This window comes from Botryllus schlosseri, chromosome 4 (genome assembly GCF_051294905.1).
Source record: "Botryllus schlosseri isolate E-star chromosome 4, Bs_hap1, whole genome shotgun sequence".
Lineage (NCBI taxonomy): Eukaryota > Metazoa > Chordata > Ascidiacea > Stolidobranchia > Styelidae > Botryllus > Botryllus schlosseri.
This window is the reverse complement of record NC_137239.1, coordinates 1,948,596-1,968,569: the sequence shown is the minus strand read 5'-3', so window position 1 is coordinate 1,968,569 and position 19,974 is coordinate 1,948,596. Positions and strand designations below refer to the sequence as shown.

General features: G+C 40.6%; 1 protein-coding gene across 2 annotated transcripts in view; it reads right to left on the bottom strand.

Annotated features, from left to right (window-relative positions):
* LOC145437845 (adhesion G-protein coupled receptor G7-like) overlaps window positions 1-19,974 on the bottom strand; it is a 449,423-nt gene that overhangs the window by 154,845 nt on the left and 274,604 nt on the right. The window contains exons 19-20 of one of the 2 annotated variants that reach the window (XM_080315184.1): window positions 9,485-9,651; window positions 9,291-9,414 (exon numbers count right to left, since the gene is read on the bottom strand). The exons of the other annotated variant lie outside the window; for it this stretch is intronic. Coding sequence (XP_080171310.1) covers window positions 9,291-9,414; window positions 9,485-9,651 — 291 coding nt within the window. The remainder of the gene's footprint in view (window positions 1-9,290; window positions 9,415-9,484; window positions 9,652-19,974) is intronic. 2 annotated transcript variants of the gene reach the window in all.

Below are 19,974 nucleotides of genomic sequence, written 5' to 3'. Positions count from 1 at the left end.
CTAATAAATGTCATTTCAAATGAATATTCCGCGAAAGATTCTACTGCTTTATGCTTACATGCCAAAATCTACAAAAATGGTGGCTGGCTCCTAGCTACGCTAATGCGTCGTAACTAATATTTTAGTCATCAACATCCCAAATTTCGCGATCAGGCTGATCAAATTTATGGTTTGCCTTGCAATTATACACTAAATTGCCGGAGTAATTTACTTTTTGATGATAACTAATTTCGACAATTACCTCGCGGGCCAGTCAAAATGGTAAGGGCGTATAGTGCCATTAACGAACCAGCCCGGTACATCAGGGTGTCAAACTTACGGCCCGCGAAGCCAGTCTGCGTAGATGCAAAGATGTCTATGTTATCCTGCATATTTCTAACAAATTCTTTGATTTTAAGTAAGAAATACGTCCATTAAATATAAATAATCCCTCAAGACAGGGAATATCGACGGTGTTCATTGCTCATAGGTCGCATTATAACCACTCGACAGCGGTCACGTGGTTTTACTCTACTCGCTAATAGGAAAAAGACGCTGACATTGACACCCAATTCCGAGAAGGCAAAAATGTCAACTCACCGAGTTTAGAGTCTTAAGGACAAACCAACCTAAAACTTGTTATTCCTAGCAGCGACAACGTCAATGCGAAACCGTTTCATGCAAAGTTGTAATGATTCGAGTCACGATTTTCTGATGACTCGACTTGTTTCGAGGCATTTTCTCTAAATACGACTGACTCGTATCAATTCATATGACTCGAGACTCAGACGTCCAAGATCGATATTTCATTATAATTCCGAAGAATAGTGAAGTAACAACACAATTGGGAATTCGTCTGATGTAGGGTTGGATTATCCGGATAACGGTTAACCGGTTAACCGGTTAAGCGCAGGTTTTCTTATTATCCGATATCCAGATATAAATCTGCCGGTTACCCAGATAAAATATTATCGTTAATAATGTGTTTCAAACTTTTAGGAAGCTTCAATAAGTCGTTTTATCAGTGTTTCGCGCGGCCAATTAGCAAGAAGCGTGTCGCCAATTAGCAGGATACGTCAATGCACTGTGTAACGCGACGCAATCTCCCGCTGAGAAGATCGCCAAATTAGTTCATTGATTGTCGCGAACTCGTCTATCTTTGCTGGCCTGGTTTTTCGAGTCTTCAACAAGCCTATAGTTCCGCTGACAGAATCACATCTGCAATAGGCTCTGTGGACATTATACCATCCCTGGCCTACATAATCGCATCTGCATTGGCTTGGTGCTCACGAAATTATCGCTGGCCTGCGCATTGGGCAATCGCATGTGCAATAGGCATGGAGCGAACGATATCATCGCTGGCGTAACCACAGTCCCGGGCCTGGCATGCGTTGGCTCCTATCTCTAGGTGGCTTGGAGACAATATGCCGCTGAGATTAGGCTATTATGTTAAGAGATTGTGATTAATGAGTGACATTGCGAAACTGAATGAAATGGAATGTTCGCACTCCGGAAACATGTTCGTGCGTGCAAGCGTTGATTTCCGCTGATACTAAATTCGAAACCACCTCGTTTTATTTAAAACACCCCCTTATTTTTCGGCTGGCTACGGGCCTGATCATGTGAATTTCTCATGGAGGAATTAGAGCAGTGGTTCTTAACCTTGCCTCCAGCGCCCCTCAAGGGGCGCTGGCGATTTCGAAGGGGGCGGAAACGTTCAGGGGCGATATGGGGGGCGCTGGGCTCAGGGGGGGCGGTATGGGGGGCGCTGGAGAAAAATGGCTTCGCAGTAGATGATGCGGTGGTAGGACATCTCCCTAATGAGTATTCAGAGCAAATTAATACCGAAAACTTCGACATATAGGTTTAATTGTCCATGGGCGCCTAAATGACTGGCACCGAATGTTTCTGTCTTGGCAATCTGAACCCCAGAAGACGAATTCCATCTGGCAGGGAAAAATTACATACCAGAAGAAATCCAAATTTGAAATCGTGCGTGTCTTTTAGTTCAGTACGATTGGGCGACAGTCATATCTAAAGCTAGATATTCCTGTTGGGCGATATCCCTGTTGGGGGATTCTATACTTTTTGATATAGCAGACAGGAGGTCACGAAATAACATCATGCAACGAAGTCATACCAACGGGTTCGCCCGCCCGAATATGTTTAATTATTAGTTACGAGCCCTACAGTTTTCAAGACACTTCACAATGTTCGCTCTACGTTTTGACGAGTCTGCGCGCACTCAACAACTCACTGCGCAAACCCTTGGACAACAGTGCGTAACGACTAAAAAGAGGTCATAACTTCGTATTTGTTGTGCGCAACGTATAGATTTTCTGTGCGCAGAGACCGTGTCAGCACTGCGCACGTGCGCAGCTTAGAGGGAACATTGCACCTCACTCAGCTCTAACGGTAAATCTATGGTAACGTGAGCAGAGGGGACAAGAAATTGATTGCAATATATATGCAATTCCCGATCTTACTGACCGATTTTATCATGAATTATCGAAAGTTTTCGCGCTTCGCACTGGCTCGCTAAACAGTACAGCTGATTTCGTGGCTAGAGCGAACAACGTGATGGGGGGCGGTCGGTTTATCACCCTATGGGAGCCCAAGACCCAAGTTTTTCGGGGGGCCTGACGAAGTGCCGTTTCGTTCCTGCCAACGGGTATACGCCCGAAGATGTATAATTATTATTGAGGGGTCCTACCTTTTCAATCACACATCACTCAGCTCTACCGGCAAATCTGTTTACGTGAGCAGAGAGAGGATAAAAATTGATATCAATATAAATGCAATTCCCGATCATATTGACCGATTCAATCATTAATTATTGAAATTTTTCGCGCTTTGCGCGTCTAGGCGAGAATTGTTGGATCAGTAAACGGACACCTAATGTAGATGACTAGTATCAGCAAATAGCGGATAGCCGAAGGAGAGTCTGGGGGCGAAGCCCCCCGGAAGTCTGGCTTATCACCCGATGAGGGGCCCAAGACCAACGTTTTTTTTTGGGGCGGGCTGAGGAAGTGCTGTTACGGCCCTGGTAACGAATTAATTGTACCTACGGGCACGCCCGAATATATTAATTAATAATTAAGTGCCCTTTATTTACCCATACAACAGCTCACTCAGCGCTACTGGTAAATCTGATTACGTGAGCTGAGAGGATAAAAAGTTTATAGCGACTTATATATGTAATTACCCCTATTCATTCATGCATTATAGAAAATTTTGGTACCTTAGGGCGACAAGGCCACACAAACTTTGCCTACCATCGAAATCACGCTATAAGGCGTTCTTGGGGGCGAAGCCCTCAAAAGTTTGGTTTATCACGCTATGGGTGCGCAAGGCAATCGTTTTTAGGCGGGTTGACGAAGTGCTGTTACGGCCCTCCCTCTTAGTCATTGTCTTTATTACATTCCTTTCAATATGAGGTTGGGGGGCGCTGGAGCACGATAATTTTTGAAAGGAGGCGCTGGAGGAAAAAAGGTTAAGAACCACTGAATTAGAGCGAGCTATCATGTCGGCCTCAATTCCGGTATCAGCTACTCGTCCTTCCAGTACTGGACACCTAAACAGAAGAACGGGCAGAAATGAAGCGCTGCTTACTATATTCAGCCTTGCTTAGCCTACTATAATTCAACCCATTTTGTGGAAGCAGAAAGAGCATTTAATACGTGTGGACTCTTTGTTACAAAACTCCGGTCCCGGCTACAGAATGCCACTATTGATACGGTGTGCTTTATAAGGAGGAAGCTGCAATTACACTGTGTAATGATTTTGCGGTCCATTTTTCATGCAGACCTTGTGAAATCGATTATCTCACTTAGGATTCACTATCCGGTTAACCGGTTAGCTAAGTTCGAAATATACGGATGTATCCGTTATCCGGATAGTGAAAATTATTGATATCCGAACTAACCCTACTGATGGTACTGGTACTTGAAAATGCAACCACAAACTGCTTAAACTGAGAAAAATTATACAGGCGAACCGTTCGATATCACGAAACGGAGTTACAAAAAGTGGTTTAGCAAGACCTTAACTGGTAACTGAGCAGTCAACACAAGGACTTTGACTCGGACTCGAGTCATAATACCACGACTCGGACTTGATCCTCTGCTCGCTGACTTGGACTCAAATTTGACTCGGTGGTGAATTAAAAATGACTTTACTTGACACGAGTGAAAACCATAAAAGTGAGATTGACTTGTGACTCGGTGCCCTGTGACTCGGTTACAACCAGAGTTGGATCAATTGTAATTTGTAATTGTAATTGAATGTAATTAATTACATTTTTCAATGTAATTGTAATGTAATTGTAATTGAAGCAGTTTCATTTTGTGTAATTGTAATTGTAATTGTAATTTGACAAAAATTTTCCTCAATTACAATTTCAATTACATTAAATTTCTATTGAGACCTGACAAGCACAACATAAAACAATTGACTTATAATGCATTCTCTTTAAATGTCGACAAGGAATTTGGTGGATCCATTTCGCGGAAGCCCTTGACTGCGCCCTTGCGGGCGAAGTTTTTTTATTTTTACCGCTATGCTGGCCTCGGCTGCCATTGTATACAATTTTTAGATTACTAACCAACGGATGGATTCGCAACACGTGACTCACGATTGAATACGCCGAGAAGCGAACTGCTGAGCCGGCTAAAAGCAGCAGAATTGATATTCCCATAGCTGGCGATCCAACCGTCGAAATTTGATATGTATGGTCCTAATCGAAAGCTAGTGTCGCACTGATTCCGCAATAAAAGTATATTTCCAGGCAATGGTACCATCCCAAAATAGTCGTGAAAGTCTGGGAATCGGCATTGTTCTGAACAATCGCTGGGCGTAATTGGTAATTGTTGTGGTCATGCTGCTGCAGCGCTCTCACTTTTCAGAACAGTCGGCATTAAACGGCTATTTTGGAGCAGTTACATTGCCCTTACGAGATTTTATTTTGTATTTTCGGAATTAGTACATCAATAGCTTACGATAAAGACCAGAAGCTTCAAATTTGGACGCATGGGTCGCCAGCTCTAGGACTACAAAGTTTGCTGCTTTTAGCCGGCTCTGCAGTATGTTTGTCGGTGCATTCATCCGTGACTCACATCTTGCGCATCTATCAGTGGGTTGGCATAATCTACAATACGATTTCAGATCACGATGCTGCATCGTTATTTCGTCTGGCTAACTAACCAGACCACTGGATATTATATAACGTCTTATCTGACAAAGTTTTGTTTTCACTCCTCATCCTAATTCCTACGTCCCTCGATAAAAATAATATTATTTCTTTAATTATATACTGTAGACGCAAATCCTACATGTGCATATATTATAATAATTTTTCAACGACATGCTGCACCCTATCCTTAATCCTAACCCATAGGAAATTAGGTAAACAACATTTTACATTTCCAATTACGTGAGCCATAATTACCGAGCATTCAAAACACGCTTATATTACGCCACAATGACATCTCACATAGCATACTATGTACGCACATAAACGCATTTATTACCACACAATCTGAACTAGACTTGAATTGTTGTTAAATACGACGCTACGGTTGTCAAAGAGCACGGTTGAATTTATGATTGTTATATATATATTATTATATTATTAAATTACATGTTCAACAGCAGCAATTGTAATTGTAATTGTAATGTAATTGAAGCATGCAAGGAGTAATTGTAATTGTAATTGTAATTTGATATTTTTCGCATGGAGTAATTGTAATTGTAATGTAATTGAAACATTCATGAAAGTAATTGTAATTGTAATTGAACTAAAATGATGTAATTGATCCAACTCTAGTTACAACCCTGGTTTTATGCAGCGTACATGAATAATATAATAGTAACGGAGAAGTATAAATCAAATATCTGTGGTCGCACTGCTGTATCATTTATAACTCGAAAGGTCCCCGGCGTCCAGAGAAACCAGAATCGCTATTAGGTAATATATAACGGTATCTAAATGGCCAGTCATCTTATTTCTTTTGGTCATTATGTTCTTCTCGAATCAAGGTGATGGTATGGTGCGGACTTTAATGTAATATCCTAATATAGCCTCGATAATAAAGTATACAAAGAAAAACAAAGGCGTGGATTTTGAGGTAACTGTTTGGTCTGACCCGCGAGCGATCTGAAGGTTCGAATCCGGCCGGCGACGAAAGTACATACGTACACGCGTACTGCGCAAGTACTGCGCAAGTACTGCGTGTACGCAAATTATTCAGGACAGTTTAGATATTCAGTGTGTGATATCTGGCAATGAGCAATAGGAAATTATCTTTCTTTTATACCGAGTTTGTAGTTATTTTAAAACTCCGACTTGCTGTCAAATCGGTCATCTGTTTGCACTGATATATATCGTCGCAGTGGAATCAAAGTGACTTATGTCCAGTTTTCAAATTTCGAGGTCCATTTTTAAAACCTGAATAAAATCAAGTTTTTGGCCATATCTTTGCCATGGTTGTGCCTGCTTCAATAATTCATAGCTGATCGGGGCCAATATATGGCTGAAAGAGGATGAAAACTTCACGTAAAGTCAATTTTCTCAAATGTGTAAAATTGACATAAGTCACTTTGATTCCACTGCGACAGTGCTTTTCAACCTGTGTGACGGTTCGCACTGGTGCGAATGAAAAAAATTGCAGTGCGAATGACGAAGGTGGTGCGAACGGTGCGAATGAAAATGCGGATCAAGTGCGAATGAAAATCGTGAATAATTGTTAATTTTTCTGACTTGGAATAATTAAAATAAACCGAATAGAAAATTTAAGGTCAGTGTAACTTTTGCAGTGGCGACGCAATGGTAAAAACTTGTGTAGCTTTTACGACGCACCGCTAATCGTAGCTCTCACAAGCCGTTGTGAATGACGTCAAATTGACTTTGTTTTCTTTCGCAAAACAATCATCATATTTTCGTAATAACTGTTCGATTAGCGCGAGGCACGAGGATAGTAGTACATACCATCATTACAGACTCACAATTGCAAGTTCCTGGAACGAAAATTTTACCCCGTCGAGATATTAAAGTATGTACCGCAATGGGTATATAATTTTGGGTCGACACGGTGCCAGAGCTATCTGTTAGTATGTATGTAATATTTGTTGAATTTATTGCAAAAAAATTCTGCGATCGTTTTTACATATCCGAGACACTGTTTTGGGTACTGTAGCCAATCAGCGAGACACGCAGAATATATGGCTTCATCGTGAGAATTCTTGATAAGATTTGTCCGACTGGTTTATCTGGAGAACATGGTCCGTTGGGATGAACTATAGTGTAGGGGTGTGCAACGAGCGAGTTCAGGCCTATGGGACTCATTCATTTCGAGCAAACCCTTTCTGCGTAGGGGCACATGAAGACGTAAATGTTTGGCCAACAAACCGCTGATAAAATGCGGTGCCAAAACATAAGCGGCGACAAAACCTTGGTCAAAAATGACCGATGCTGGATGGCCAAACTTTTCGATATGGATATGCTCCGTTGTCGGCACGGAATAGCCCCGTTCTTGCAATCGGAGTAGACAAGTATTACAACGCGATACGCAGATGAATTTAATTTGCCCTAATTTGAAATCCCGTGCGTAAAACATGTTTTGTAGCGCTGTGGTGGGTAGAATTGTGGTGTACGCGTTCTTTATGTCATCATGTCCTTAAAACCGTAGCTTACAACTGTAATATTCAAAATGAATTCTTTTTCGTGGGTGAGGCTCGGGTCGCGAGATGTCACCAAAACTTAGATTTTGGTGGTAGTCTAAAAGCTGCTTTATCGTTATTAAACTGTCATGAATTCTCAACTTAGATTGAGCTAAAGAGTAGAACACCCAGTATCATGAGTTATTTGCTCTTCTCATAAACTTGCGAGACAGAAGTTGGAGCAACGTATCATCAGGTAGCGAGCTCTAATGTGCCTACTCTCCTTGATCGTTTTGCACCTTATGTTCCAAAGAAATAAAGCGAAAGCCTCAACACAATCATGTAGGTTTTTCATCCTTTCGACAGATTGGAGCCTCGCGGGACTTTTGTGTCAGCTCTCAAATACGATTTCTGCCAGCAAGCATTTTCACTCGCGAAAAATACGCTGTATTTTGGATAGGAGTGCAGAACAGATTTTAAGAGCTGGCCATCCAAGCACTAGTAGACGTTTTTGTACAAATTCCCCACAACATTGTTTGGCCGAGAAGGGTTTTAGTGAAATAATTGGAAGCAAAACGAGCGAAAAAAGTTGCCTAGGGGAAGCGAGTGGCGCAGTTGGTTAAACACTGCAGTCACGACATCGATGGTTGATGGTTCGAGTCTCGGCTCTGCCATGTTTCTATGTGTCCGAGGTTTATCTGGGCTCCTCATCGCCGATCCCGCTGTAATTCAGCGCGTTGAAAAAAAAGCCCAGACGAAGAGAGAGCCGAACTCATGAAAGGAGGCAGCAAATGAGCCGAAAAAGACTCAAGTTCTTGAAGACATGCCATTATGAAATGTATGAAATTTACTGTGTGGGCGCAAATAACCACGATGTTGCAAGCGCCAATTATATGCGTTAATAATACAACAAACAACAAGTAACACAGTAGCCAATTTGTTGCATATCTGAACAAAATGTTGTTAAGTAGGTCTATCTTCATCTACTTTTTATATAACAATTTTCGATTATAGTTTGTGCGAATGAAATTTATTTTACAAAAAAAGTGCGAACGGAGCACAAAAAGGTTGAAAAGCACTGCACTGCGACAATATGACTTTGTAAATGGAGTACTTACGTTATTCGATCTGAATGGGTCGAAATCATTCGGAAATTTCAATTATGTTCCAATTATGCTATGCCACCACTGTGAATATAATGGCCGTTCGATATGACATTAAATATTATTTGACAATTTTACGACCACACCTAATGCGTTGCACTTTGTGACAATGGTCTGGTTTGATCCTGACCTCTCAGATGTGTCATTGTGTGGATTGGTAGGCTACTTCATGTTTCGTATGTTGCCATATACCCCCGACCAAGGTTTACAACTTTCCGTAGCGGAAATAGTATGGAAACTATAATTATCTTTGATAAATTGATTATTATCTACAAGCGGCATATAATTTATGTGTTTGAAAAACTCATCTTTCACTACTAGAATCGAATCATTGTGTCTAGACTTACTTAGGTACGGTCCGAAACGCCGTAAATAACATTGAGAATAACAACAAGCGGACGTTAAATAAGGTGTTAAACCAAGCAAGATCTTTTTAATAACCATATAACAGCAATACAACATCAACAATTTTATTCATAGCCATGGACTTACCAGCTTTGCGTTTTGCTTAAGGCATAGTTGATACGTCAGGATGGCATATACAATGAGATTGACACCGATCATTATGGCAGTCGGAATATAGGCCAGGTTGATGTGGTCAGGATGGATCCAACATCTGAATATTGCGAAATAATATCAATGAATTGCAATGCTAAATAAAGTTCATCATCGCATTTCGGACTCACGTTATAACGGATTCATCTTCCTGAGGATTTTCATATACACTGATATCGTCAGTATGCATATCGTAGAGAGCAACGATGCTGACGAATATCGCCGGCATAACCCAGCCCCAAGATATGGACGCTACAACGACCCTCACATCTGTCAGGCGCTGCGCTGTGTAGATAGGCTGAAAATATACATTACCGTTCACTCTACACCGGGGATTGAAACCGGGGCCATGAACTTATCGAGCGGCAATAAGTCTTTTTCATGGGGCCACAAAAAAACTCTATCATCTCTACATCTACTCCATTATAATAAAAAAAATAGATTAGAAAATAATATTAACAGGAGTTGTTTCGACGCGGCACTCTGATGTTAATGAGTGCCGATTTAGCAGGCGTCGAACCCTGTCTGCTTCGCTGAATCTGCTACCTCGGACTCGATAACCTTGCCTATCAGTCTTGTATTTCAACAGAATCAAGCAATCCAAATCGAATATTAACCAATCTGATCTTCGGAATTGCCTTAAGAATATCAACATAATGATACATTACAAGAGAGTGGGATTCGCAATAGTGCTCGCTCGTCCGTTGCTCGATGGTATAGAGCCCGGGACAACGGTAACGAGGGCAATTTATACACTACCGAAAAGTTAATTAAAGAGTAATCAAACAATCAAAATCACTAAAAAGCGTACAAATCAATTAGTAGAAACACGAAATACAAATAAGGACAGTTGAAGGACGAACTGATTCCTCTAAAAACGTTATCAAATAAAGGACAGAAAAAAAAACGAGCAATCGCAAACACTCCCCCATTTGACTGAACCCAGTCAACAGAATTGCACCAATGGAGTAAATGTACTCAGTTCACGTTCCGTTCAGAGCAGTTAATACTCGGGAAGTTCCGTTCAGAGCAGTTAATACTCGGGAAGCGTACACCAATATAACCCTTGACCACATAAATTCGGAATCAAACGTTCCTGCGTGGTGGTTTAACATCGTCCGAGAACCATGGGATTTAGAGTGAAAAGGAATGTCAATTGAGTCTGCATATCACGTCCAGTCAATTTCGAAACAAAGAATAGTTCGATTGAAGTCATCAAGATAAGCGACTCGGTCAGAGAAATGTGGTCTAACGGCGTACGGACGATTCCATCCCGACTAATGCCAGAGTAATAATCATTTCAGTAATTGAAGGGAAAGATAAATGAAAAATGTCCATCGTATTGGATCGTACGGACGTTCGAAAAATCACTTAAAATGGTAAAGCAGCGTTCAGCAACCCTACTGGCGAGAACAAGTCACATTAAAATGGCAGAGGCGTTCAGCAAATCTATATCAGTGATCAGAATAAAATCACATTCAATCATACTGAGGCGTCCAGCAACTCTGCTAGTGATGAGAATAAGTCACCTTTAAATTGTAGAGAGGCGTCCAGCAGCTGTACAAATGTTCAGAACTGCCGAGTCATGTCAATACACAAGGGCATAGTTAAATGGCAAATATCTTTCGCATCAGAAGCTATAACCTCCGATAACACGAACGTTCAATAAATCACTTTGAATGGTGAAGCAGCGTTCACCAACCATACAGGCGAGAAACAATCACATAAAATGGCAGAGAAGCATTCAGTAAATCTATACTAGTGATAAGAATAGATCACATTCAATCGTACAGAGGCATCCAGCAAATCTGCTAGTGACGAGAATAAATCACCTTGAATAGTAGGTAGGCGTCCGGTAGCTCTACAAGTGTCGAGAATGTTGGTGAGACGGAGAATCGAATGCGGCTCCAACGTGAACGTTTTACTTGAGTGCTTGATGACAGATCTAGTTGTCGGGAGAGTCGTGAGTAGTTAGTATGATCGGTCGTGAGCGGCTATTGGTTCTTATGGGTGCGGCGGTGATGTGCCTGAAAACTCGTGTTGGTGATGGCACCCTTTAGACCCCCCCTTCCGCTGGTGAGGTGCCATGTGTTCTTATGGACGCGGCGGTGACTCGTACTTTCAGGTATAGGCTGCGTCGGTGATGTGCCGTAAAAACTCGTGATGGTGAGTCGTTCTTTAATGTATAGGCTGCGGCGATGACTCGTATTGAAAACTCGTGTTGGTGACTCGTACTTTCAGGTATGTGCTGTGGCGATGACCTGCCATGGATTGTTTGGTAGTGAACTAACGTTGTGGATATAGGCCGCGGCGATGATGTGCCTGAAAACTCATTGTTATCGGGTGTGCTTGATGACATTCGATCTGCATCAAAATTACCGGCTATGATAATGTCTGTGGATCGAAGGATTACTCCCCGATGTTTGTATACCAACACATTGCACGCAATGTCACACACCTCCATTTACGCGTATACTGGTGTGGGCAAACAAGCGCGACGTATGTCTGGATGGTATTTTTTCGTGGAAACACAAGGTGTAACATGTTTACTTTGAATATTGTTCATTGGTTTATCGATTCAGAGTTGATATCCGGATCCGGTTACATACTTTATCAGGGTTTCCGATTTCAAACTGAATGTGGAGACATAAATTGACCAATAAAGACACAATATAGTAAACATGCGGGGGAAAACTCGACCTGGAATTGTTATCGCGATGGGTGACATAAATCCAACCGTTTTCCGAACACCGTTATCCACATACCAACCATCGTCGAGAAGGTGTTTTATTCAGACATTATGACTCTGGAAAATCCAAAGCACGAACCCGGACATCACAGAACTATCGAAGCCTATTGTCCAATTTTCCAAAACATGCATTTCGGTGTACAAGAGCATATTGTATGTGGTTGACCGATGATATTGATGTGATACGACTGATGGGGGTATACTCTGAAACCGGTAGTCCGTGTATATTTCCGCCACTGTTCGTTGTAATCTATTTCAAACTATCGTCAATACAACAAATACCAAATTGTCAGGTGTGTTTGTCAGATTTCAAAATGAAAATGGTTTTGTTACTCTAGGAAAAGCAAGATGACCAAGAGAAAATGTATTGTTACACTTGGTAAACGCCAGATCTCCAAAGGAAGATGATATTTTTACGCAGGTAAACGACGACCCACTAAGTGAAAATGGTTTGTTGCTCAGGGAAAAAATATCTTTCCAAGTGAAAATGGTTTGTTGCTCAGGGAAAAAATATCTTTCCAAGTGAAAATGGTTTGTTGCTCAGGGAAAAAATATATTTCCAAGTGAAAAAGGTTTGTTACCCAGAGAAAAAATATATTTCCAAGTGAAAAAGGTTTGTTACCCAAGGAAACGATAGACCCCCAAGTGAAAATGTTTTGTTACTCTGATTAAACGATAAATCTCCAAAGAATAATGGTTTTTTATACTCAGGTAACGGCTGGCCTCCAGGTGAAATGGTAATTTTACTTGGGTAGGTATCGTATGTTTAGTGTCATTGGTATTGTTAAACGTTGTCGCCGGTAGCCGTTGGTATACTATTACGAGTGTGAAAAGGATTTGCACTCCCTGTACAGAGTATCGCGATAGTGAACATATTTTTCGCGTGACGAAACAAGATCGCTGTTTAAATGTTAATGCGTGCATTTCGATTACCGAGTTGCTGTACAATAGAGATGGCTCTACATTAGACCGTGCTGTGTACTTCGATTAAAACCATAACACCACATGTAAATCTATTCGCACAACTCGATGATGTTGGTATAGTGTTACTAAAATTAATTATTACCTATTTACACAACATAAAAATACCAATTCATGTCGTAGTAAGTAAGTTTATTGAACTCGTGCTAGATGAAAACGAATGGCGACAAGTATGCTTTTGTGTTTGAGTGAAAAATAATTATTTAGAGGAGTGACATTTTGTGACCAACGAATGCAAATCGATCATGATATTACAATATATGCTTTCGTCAACATACCGACTTGGTGTAGAAACACTTTCACGTTTTTTTGAATAACTGGATTCTCGAGACTTGCTACTTGTACGATGTACCGTTGGTGTGCAAACTATAACGACCATTTTGTATGATAGTATGTTTTAGTTGTATTGTTGTGAGGACAACCATGTGATGACTCAGCACTTTTCATTAGCAAAGTAGATTGATTTGTGTGTAAGATGTAAGCCCCGTAACTAGAAAACATATGTACTCTGTTGTTGGAGTAGCTGATGTATTGCTATGACATGGACATATCCTGAAGCCTTGGTTGGTTTGTTGTCTTACGAAAGATGAGGTGACCTCGGTGTCGTATATTGTGTTAACTAAACTCGGATGGATACCGCAATTGCCCTGGACTTACACATGGTATTCGCATACTCTACACATACAAACTTTTGTGTAAACAACTCTGGTGTTTCTGTTAGTACTAGTTCTGTGTTGAACTACTTGATTATTAAGATACATGAACATTGAACAACCATTCATACAATAAAGTTCTTGAGGTATCGAAACAGTTTGAAAGCACCAACAATCATTGTACAGGTTGGTAGCATGAGAATATCGAGTATTTTCGTGTAAGATGAATATATTTCATATGTCTTCGGTAAGAAATGAGTAATGTGGGATAATAATTAGTGCCCTACAGTAAAATTTGTTGTGTTTGATTGCATACTTTTTATCATTGTTTGTTGTTGAAAGATGGGTGAGTTTACATGTAAATATAGTAAGCAGAACAACTCAAGTAATAAATTTTACTCGTTTGAAAATCGACAACGGAAAAAATACCGATGAATGGAGTAACACTATCAATATGAGTTGTATATTATTTTTCGTGGTATGCAACCAATCTTCTAAGCAGAACTTGTCAATAATTTATCATGTCATAGTCGGTTGTTATGAACTCGAAACAAATGTACTTCGATTATCACGATGATGGAAATTACGATCAATGGAGTGATTCGAAGTGGTATGTTCAGCAATCACTAAATGACAAAAATATCAAACTGTGCATACAACTCGGCTAGGTAAACAATACAGTTACAAATCGGATGTAAGCTTGATTTACAGATCACAGTCTGATGATGTAAAGCTCAACCACTCCAGTGTGTTTATTGCAAATTATTTGACACAAACAAAATATCGAATGAAGACTTCGGTTTCGTTACCAAGCTAGTGAAAATTGTTTTCTATTGGATGGATATGATTTACCTTTAGAAAAACGATATAGACCGATTAAGCGACGCTGTTTCATATCCGTCGAGTGAGTAAAATTTCTTTGGAGTTCGGTTTAGTGAGATAATTGTTAGGGATTCAATCACATACAAGTAACGTCTTTTAGTGACAGAAAATTGTGATGACATTTACTTTAGAGAATGACAACGGAAAAATTTTCGATTGCATTGTCGGTGTATGTGTTAGACAAATAATTCTAGTACACCTAACTATAGGATACATTTGGCAAACATCGCACAAATTGTTTCGTTGTGATGGTAACGACTTTCAGCGGTTTGGTTTCATGTCGGGAATTATTATTTGGGGGTTCAAAAACAATCAATACAACAAATGAACAACAATGCAAAACACGTTAAGTGAATTACAGTGTAGCAAGTACTTCCTTGATATTACGATTGTTGTGCACCAGACATTTCTAACTGAATTGAATGCATCTAGCAAACATATTCCAATTTACTTTTGTAATGATCAAAGTATGTGAAATGGTGCGAACGGATTAGATATTAATCAAGCGGCGGTATGTCAATTCACCTAGTGTGATATCTTGACACCGGGTAATGTGCGAAAGTGTTTCAATTCTCACCGCAGATTACGATGATAAAGTATTGTACCGGTTATTGTTCAACAAAGGAAATTGTTGTTTCATCTTTAGTCTTGGTTAGTGGATACAATTACATTTGTAAAATATTTCCTGATATCCACAATACGCTGCGTGGTTTTTACGAACACGGCTTAATCTTCCCAATCAAAACATTTCAGATATGTTAATCTAGTTTCACAAATCGATATGTCAATAACAATGTTTCTGAAAAGTTTGTTGGTATCGTAATAACCTTCAACACAACCCTGGTCTAATAATGTCATAATTTAATAATCAAGTCATGATCGACTATTACAAAATCTCATATGTCAAAATCAATGTGTCAATTCATATGTTTACATCGTGAAAATTTTCAATATAACGCCTGCGTTCGATTGTAAGAAATGAATTCTCAACTACGTAGGTCAGACATTCAAATCTCGTATACTCAAATGTAATATGTTAATCTCAAACCGTCCACCGAGTAGTATTTACTTTGGTTTGTAAAATATACCGAGTAGTAATTACTTTATCTTACAGAATAGTAACGACTTTTACAGTTGAACAAAAAAGACGATTTGGCGGTATATGACTACAACCGAACTTGCAACGGATTTTAGATTGTAGCGATTGTATGTACTCGCGTAATCTTGTCTTCTTTCTGTACGGGAACTGTCTAGTTGGTTGGCCAAGTTACAAACGGATTTACTTGACAAGGTTTTCATGATTGACTCTTTTGAGTATGGTGAGATGTTAAAATTTCAAGGCGTAATACTATTTCCATTAACTCAATTGTGACGAAAAAATACCCAGATAACTTGTTCTAGGCTTCTTTTGTTTCAAATCAACATGTGAATAATCAGTTATTGTGACAAGTTGAAATATCGTACCGAAGTTGCGAGTGGGAACAGTACGCGATCGTGTAAGTGTGAAGACAGCGAGATGGTGATCGTGTGAATAAATTAATCTGAAACGCAGTGGAGTGAAAGTTTACCCAGCTTGTCTGGCAATCCTACTTCAAATCGCGATATGACAAAGTAGGTTGAAATATTCCGATTCATCGCATTGCAACTCGATCGTGTTATGTGCAAGCGGTTGTCAAGTTGGAAATGTTTACAACAACGGTGATATTTCATTGATTGATTCTATTGTGTGTAGTAACACATTAAAATATCGCGATAGTAATTACTGAAACTCTCTTTGACAAACGTAAAGACAGGTCGCGAATAGAGTTGTAATGTTTCATGACTTGTTTCAAATCAATGTGTGTATAATCTCGAAATGTGACTGGGTGAAAGTTGGTAGTCATGTTTGTCAAACATATTTCAATTCACACAATGTCAAAGTCCAAATATTTCATTCTGGATTATTTAGATTTACCTTTAGTACATCCCGGGAATGGATTCCGACACCACACTATAACATTTTTTGATAATAAGGATTCAAGGATTTTCAATCAACAATGCCTGAATTTTTTTGGCAATGCTAGAGTTGGCAAATGATTAGTTGCGTGTTTTTGTTAAGCGTTTGATTTCTCAGTATTAAATACAATTATTGTATACTTGTGATTCCTGATTCTCATTGAGTTAGTTGGTATTGATTCTATAGGCGTGAAACAGCGACGCGGAATGCGCGAATAATTCGATGTGGCTGAAAGCCGGCGTCAGTAATATTCAGGTTACGTTCGATTCAACAGATCGCGTTATTAGGATTTGTCAAAGGATTTGAGTTGGGTCGAATCAATACATTCAAATACGATTCAACTTGATTTGTGTAGTGAGTTTCATTTCAAGTTGACAAACTAACGCATTGATTGAATATTTTCATGGATCTTATCACGCAACTAAAGTCAGCCACTATTCCGGAGGCGTGAATCATATAGCGATCGCGGGCAAGTGACAAATTGTTGGTTTTCGAATCACCGTCTGCGACGGTTCTGTGACAAACTAATAACCAAAATATTACCTTGCGAGCGGGCATGAGGGATTGCTATGTCTGAAGCATTATCCGGTGAGTGGTCGTTGGATTTTAAAATTATATCACACCCTTTTGCATAAGCGTTCACTTCACAAAGGATTAGGGTTAGAGCGGAAATAAGTGACAATTTGTCGCTCTTCAAGTTACCGACACTGGCGGTCTGTTATTCGTTACTTATTAAATCTTACCAGCGAAATCAAGTTCTGTGACAAACTGATTACTAAAATTTCACCGCGTGAGCGATCGGTATGGCTATGACACCAAGTCGTGAAAGATGACTGTGTCTGAGGTGTTATCTTGTGGGCGATCGTAGGATTTTACAAATATTTCACACCTTTTTGAAGTGTTAGTATGCGAACGCGGCTATTGTTGGTATTTGAATCACCGTCTACGCCGGCTCTGTGGCACACTAATTACCAAAATATTACCAAGCAAGTGATTCCTAGATTTAGAAAACTATTTCACACCCTTTTTTGCTAAAAGTACGACATGCCGCCCGCAGTCTATACCCGAAAGTACGAATCACCGCCGCATCCATAAAACACAATAGCCGCATGCCACCCCCGCCATAAGAATAACGATATATTGATGTCGTAATCACCATAAACGCTGGGAATAACTCGAATCGGTCATATATATTAATTTGCGATATACACATTAACTAAGGATCAATCACGTGACTCTTTACTTGATACATATTCAACACCGATCTAGAGATACCTATACCCGAAAGGGCGATTCACGACCGCGCCCATAACAACACATACAGAATCACCAGAGACCGCGTAAGAATACATGGCAGGCACATCATCGCCGCGGCCTATATCCACAACGTTAGTTCACTACCAAACAATCCATGGCAGGTCATCGCCACAGCACATACCTGAAAGTGCGAGTCACCAACACGAGTTTTCAATACGAGTCATCGCCGCAGCCAAAACCTGAAAGTACGACTCACCAACACGAGTTTTCATGGCACATCACCGACGCTGCCTATACCTGAAAGTACGAGTCACCGCCGCGTCCATAAGAACACATGGCACCTCACCAGCGGAAGGGGGGGTCTAAAGGGTGCCATCACCAACACGAGTTTTCAGGCACATCACCGCCGCACCCATAAGAACCAATAGCCGCTCACGACCGATCATACTAACTACTGTCGCAAAACTTCGTAGAGGCGTCGCTGACAGCATTCAACTTTGTTACACCATAAGACGTAGCAGATTCGATGCGAAGCAGAGGCGATCAACCCAGGACGGGCAGCAGAGTCCTGAATGTAGACTGAATGCCTGCGCCCGAGCCGAGGAGAGTCATGAGCTTGAACTCGCTTCAATGCGTATCGCTTCCAGACTCCCTGGCTAATTGATTCCAGACAACCGTATTGCGAATTGTTTCTACTAATTGATTTGTACGCTTTTTAGTGATTTTGATTGTTTGATTACTCTTTAATTATCTTTTCGGTAGTGTATAAATTGCCTCGTTACCGTTGTCCCGGGCTCCATACCACCGAGCAACGGCCAAGCGAGCACTATTGTGAATCCCACTCTCTTGTAATGTATCATTATGTTGATATTCTTAAGACAATTCCGAAGATCACATTGGTTAATATTCGATTTGGATTGCTTGATTCTGTTGAAATACAAGACTGATACGCAAGGTTACCGAGTCCGAGGTAGCAGATTCAGCGAAGCAGACAGGGTTCGACGCCTGCTAAATCGGCACTCATTAACATCGGAGTGCCTCGTCGAAACAACTGATCTTGTCTACAGCATTCTCCGTTTGTCTGAAAGTCGCATTGATTGCATGGCTGCCACATTCAGGATCCTTGCAAAGATAGCAGCGCAACTGCATGGAGAGTATATTCTTCTCTCTCCAGATGATATCACCAGGGACCATATTCACTCGGGTGCTTGAGTCACAGTTGCCGACAAAGATGTACAAACGTTGGGTGCGTAAGATTGAAACGGCCTCTTGGAGATGATCGAGAACGGCACCTGACGATGAAGCGGATTGGCATTCAAGGCAGCAGAGGGTCGAGACGGAACAATTTCTTTGCAGACATTCGTTCATCTGCGCAGTATCTTCAGATTCGCCCTCGCTACCGTTCCCTCATAGTATTGACCTACATCGTGGGTTAGACTTGTGTCAGGCACCTCGCATCGAAAGGAGAATTCGGCTATTTGAAGAATTTCTACCGAGCAATGCCGGTAATATTGTTGTGATTCCGAAATATTCATTTCGAGCTATTACACGTTGCGGGGACGCCTCTAAGATTATTTCGACTTCTCCTATGTTGAAGAATTTTCCAGATTGTGATACGATTCATACGACATCGAGAGTCATCATCACGCGCCTAAGTGAAAGTACAAGTTGGAGTCGCGTTCGATTGTCTGCGCTCATTCATAGTGATTTATTCTCGTCGCTTGTAGAGATGCTGAACGCCTCTGTACCAATTCAAAGTGATATATTCTCATCACGTCGTGTAGAGTTGCTTAACGTTTCCCTATTATTCCAAATGATTTATTCTCCTCACCTGTAGAGCTGTCGAACGCCACCCTACCATTTAAAAAGTGATTCATTCCCGTCGCTTGTAGAGGTGGTGAACGCATCTCAACTATTTATGGTGATATATAGATCGTATTTGGATCGGAGGTTCAGTAGCTTCTAGTATGTTGGTTATTGTACTATTTCACTTTGCCCATGTGAATGGTGATTGGAGTAGTCGACTCATTTTGAACGTGCAATACATTGATAATTCTGTTGACTGGGATCAGTCAAATGGGGGAGTGTTTGCGCTTGCGCATT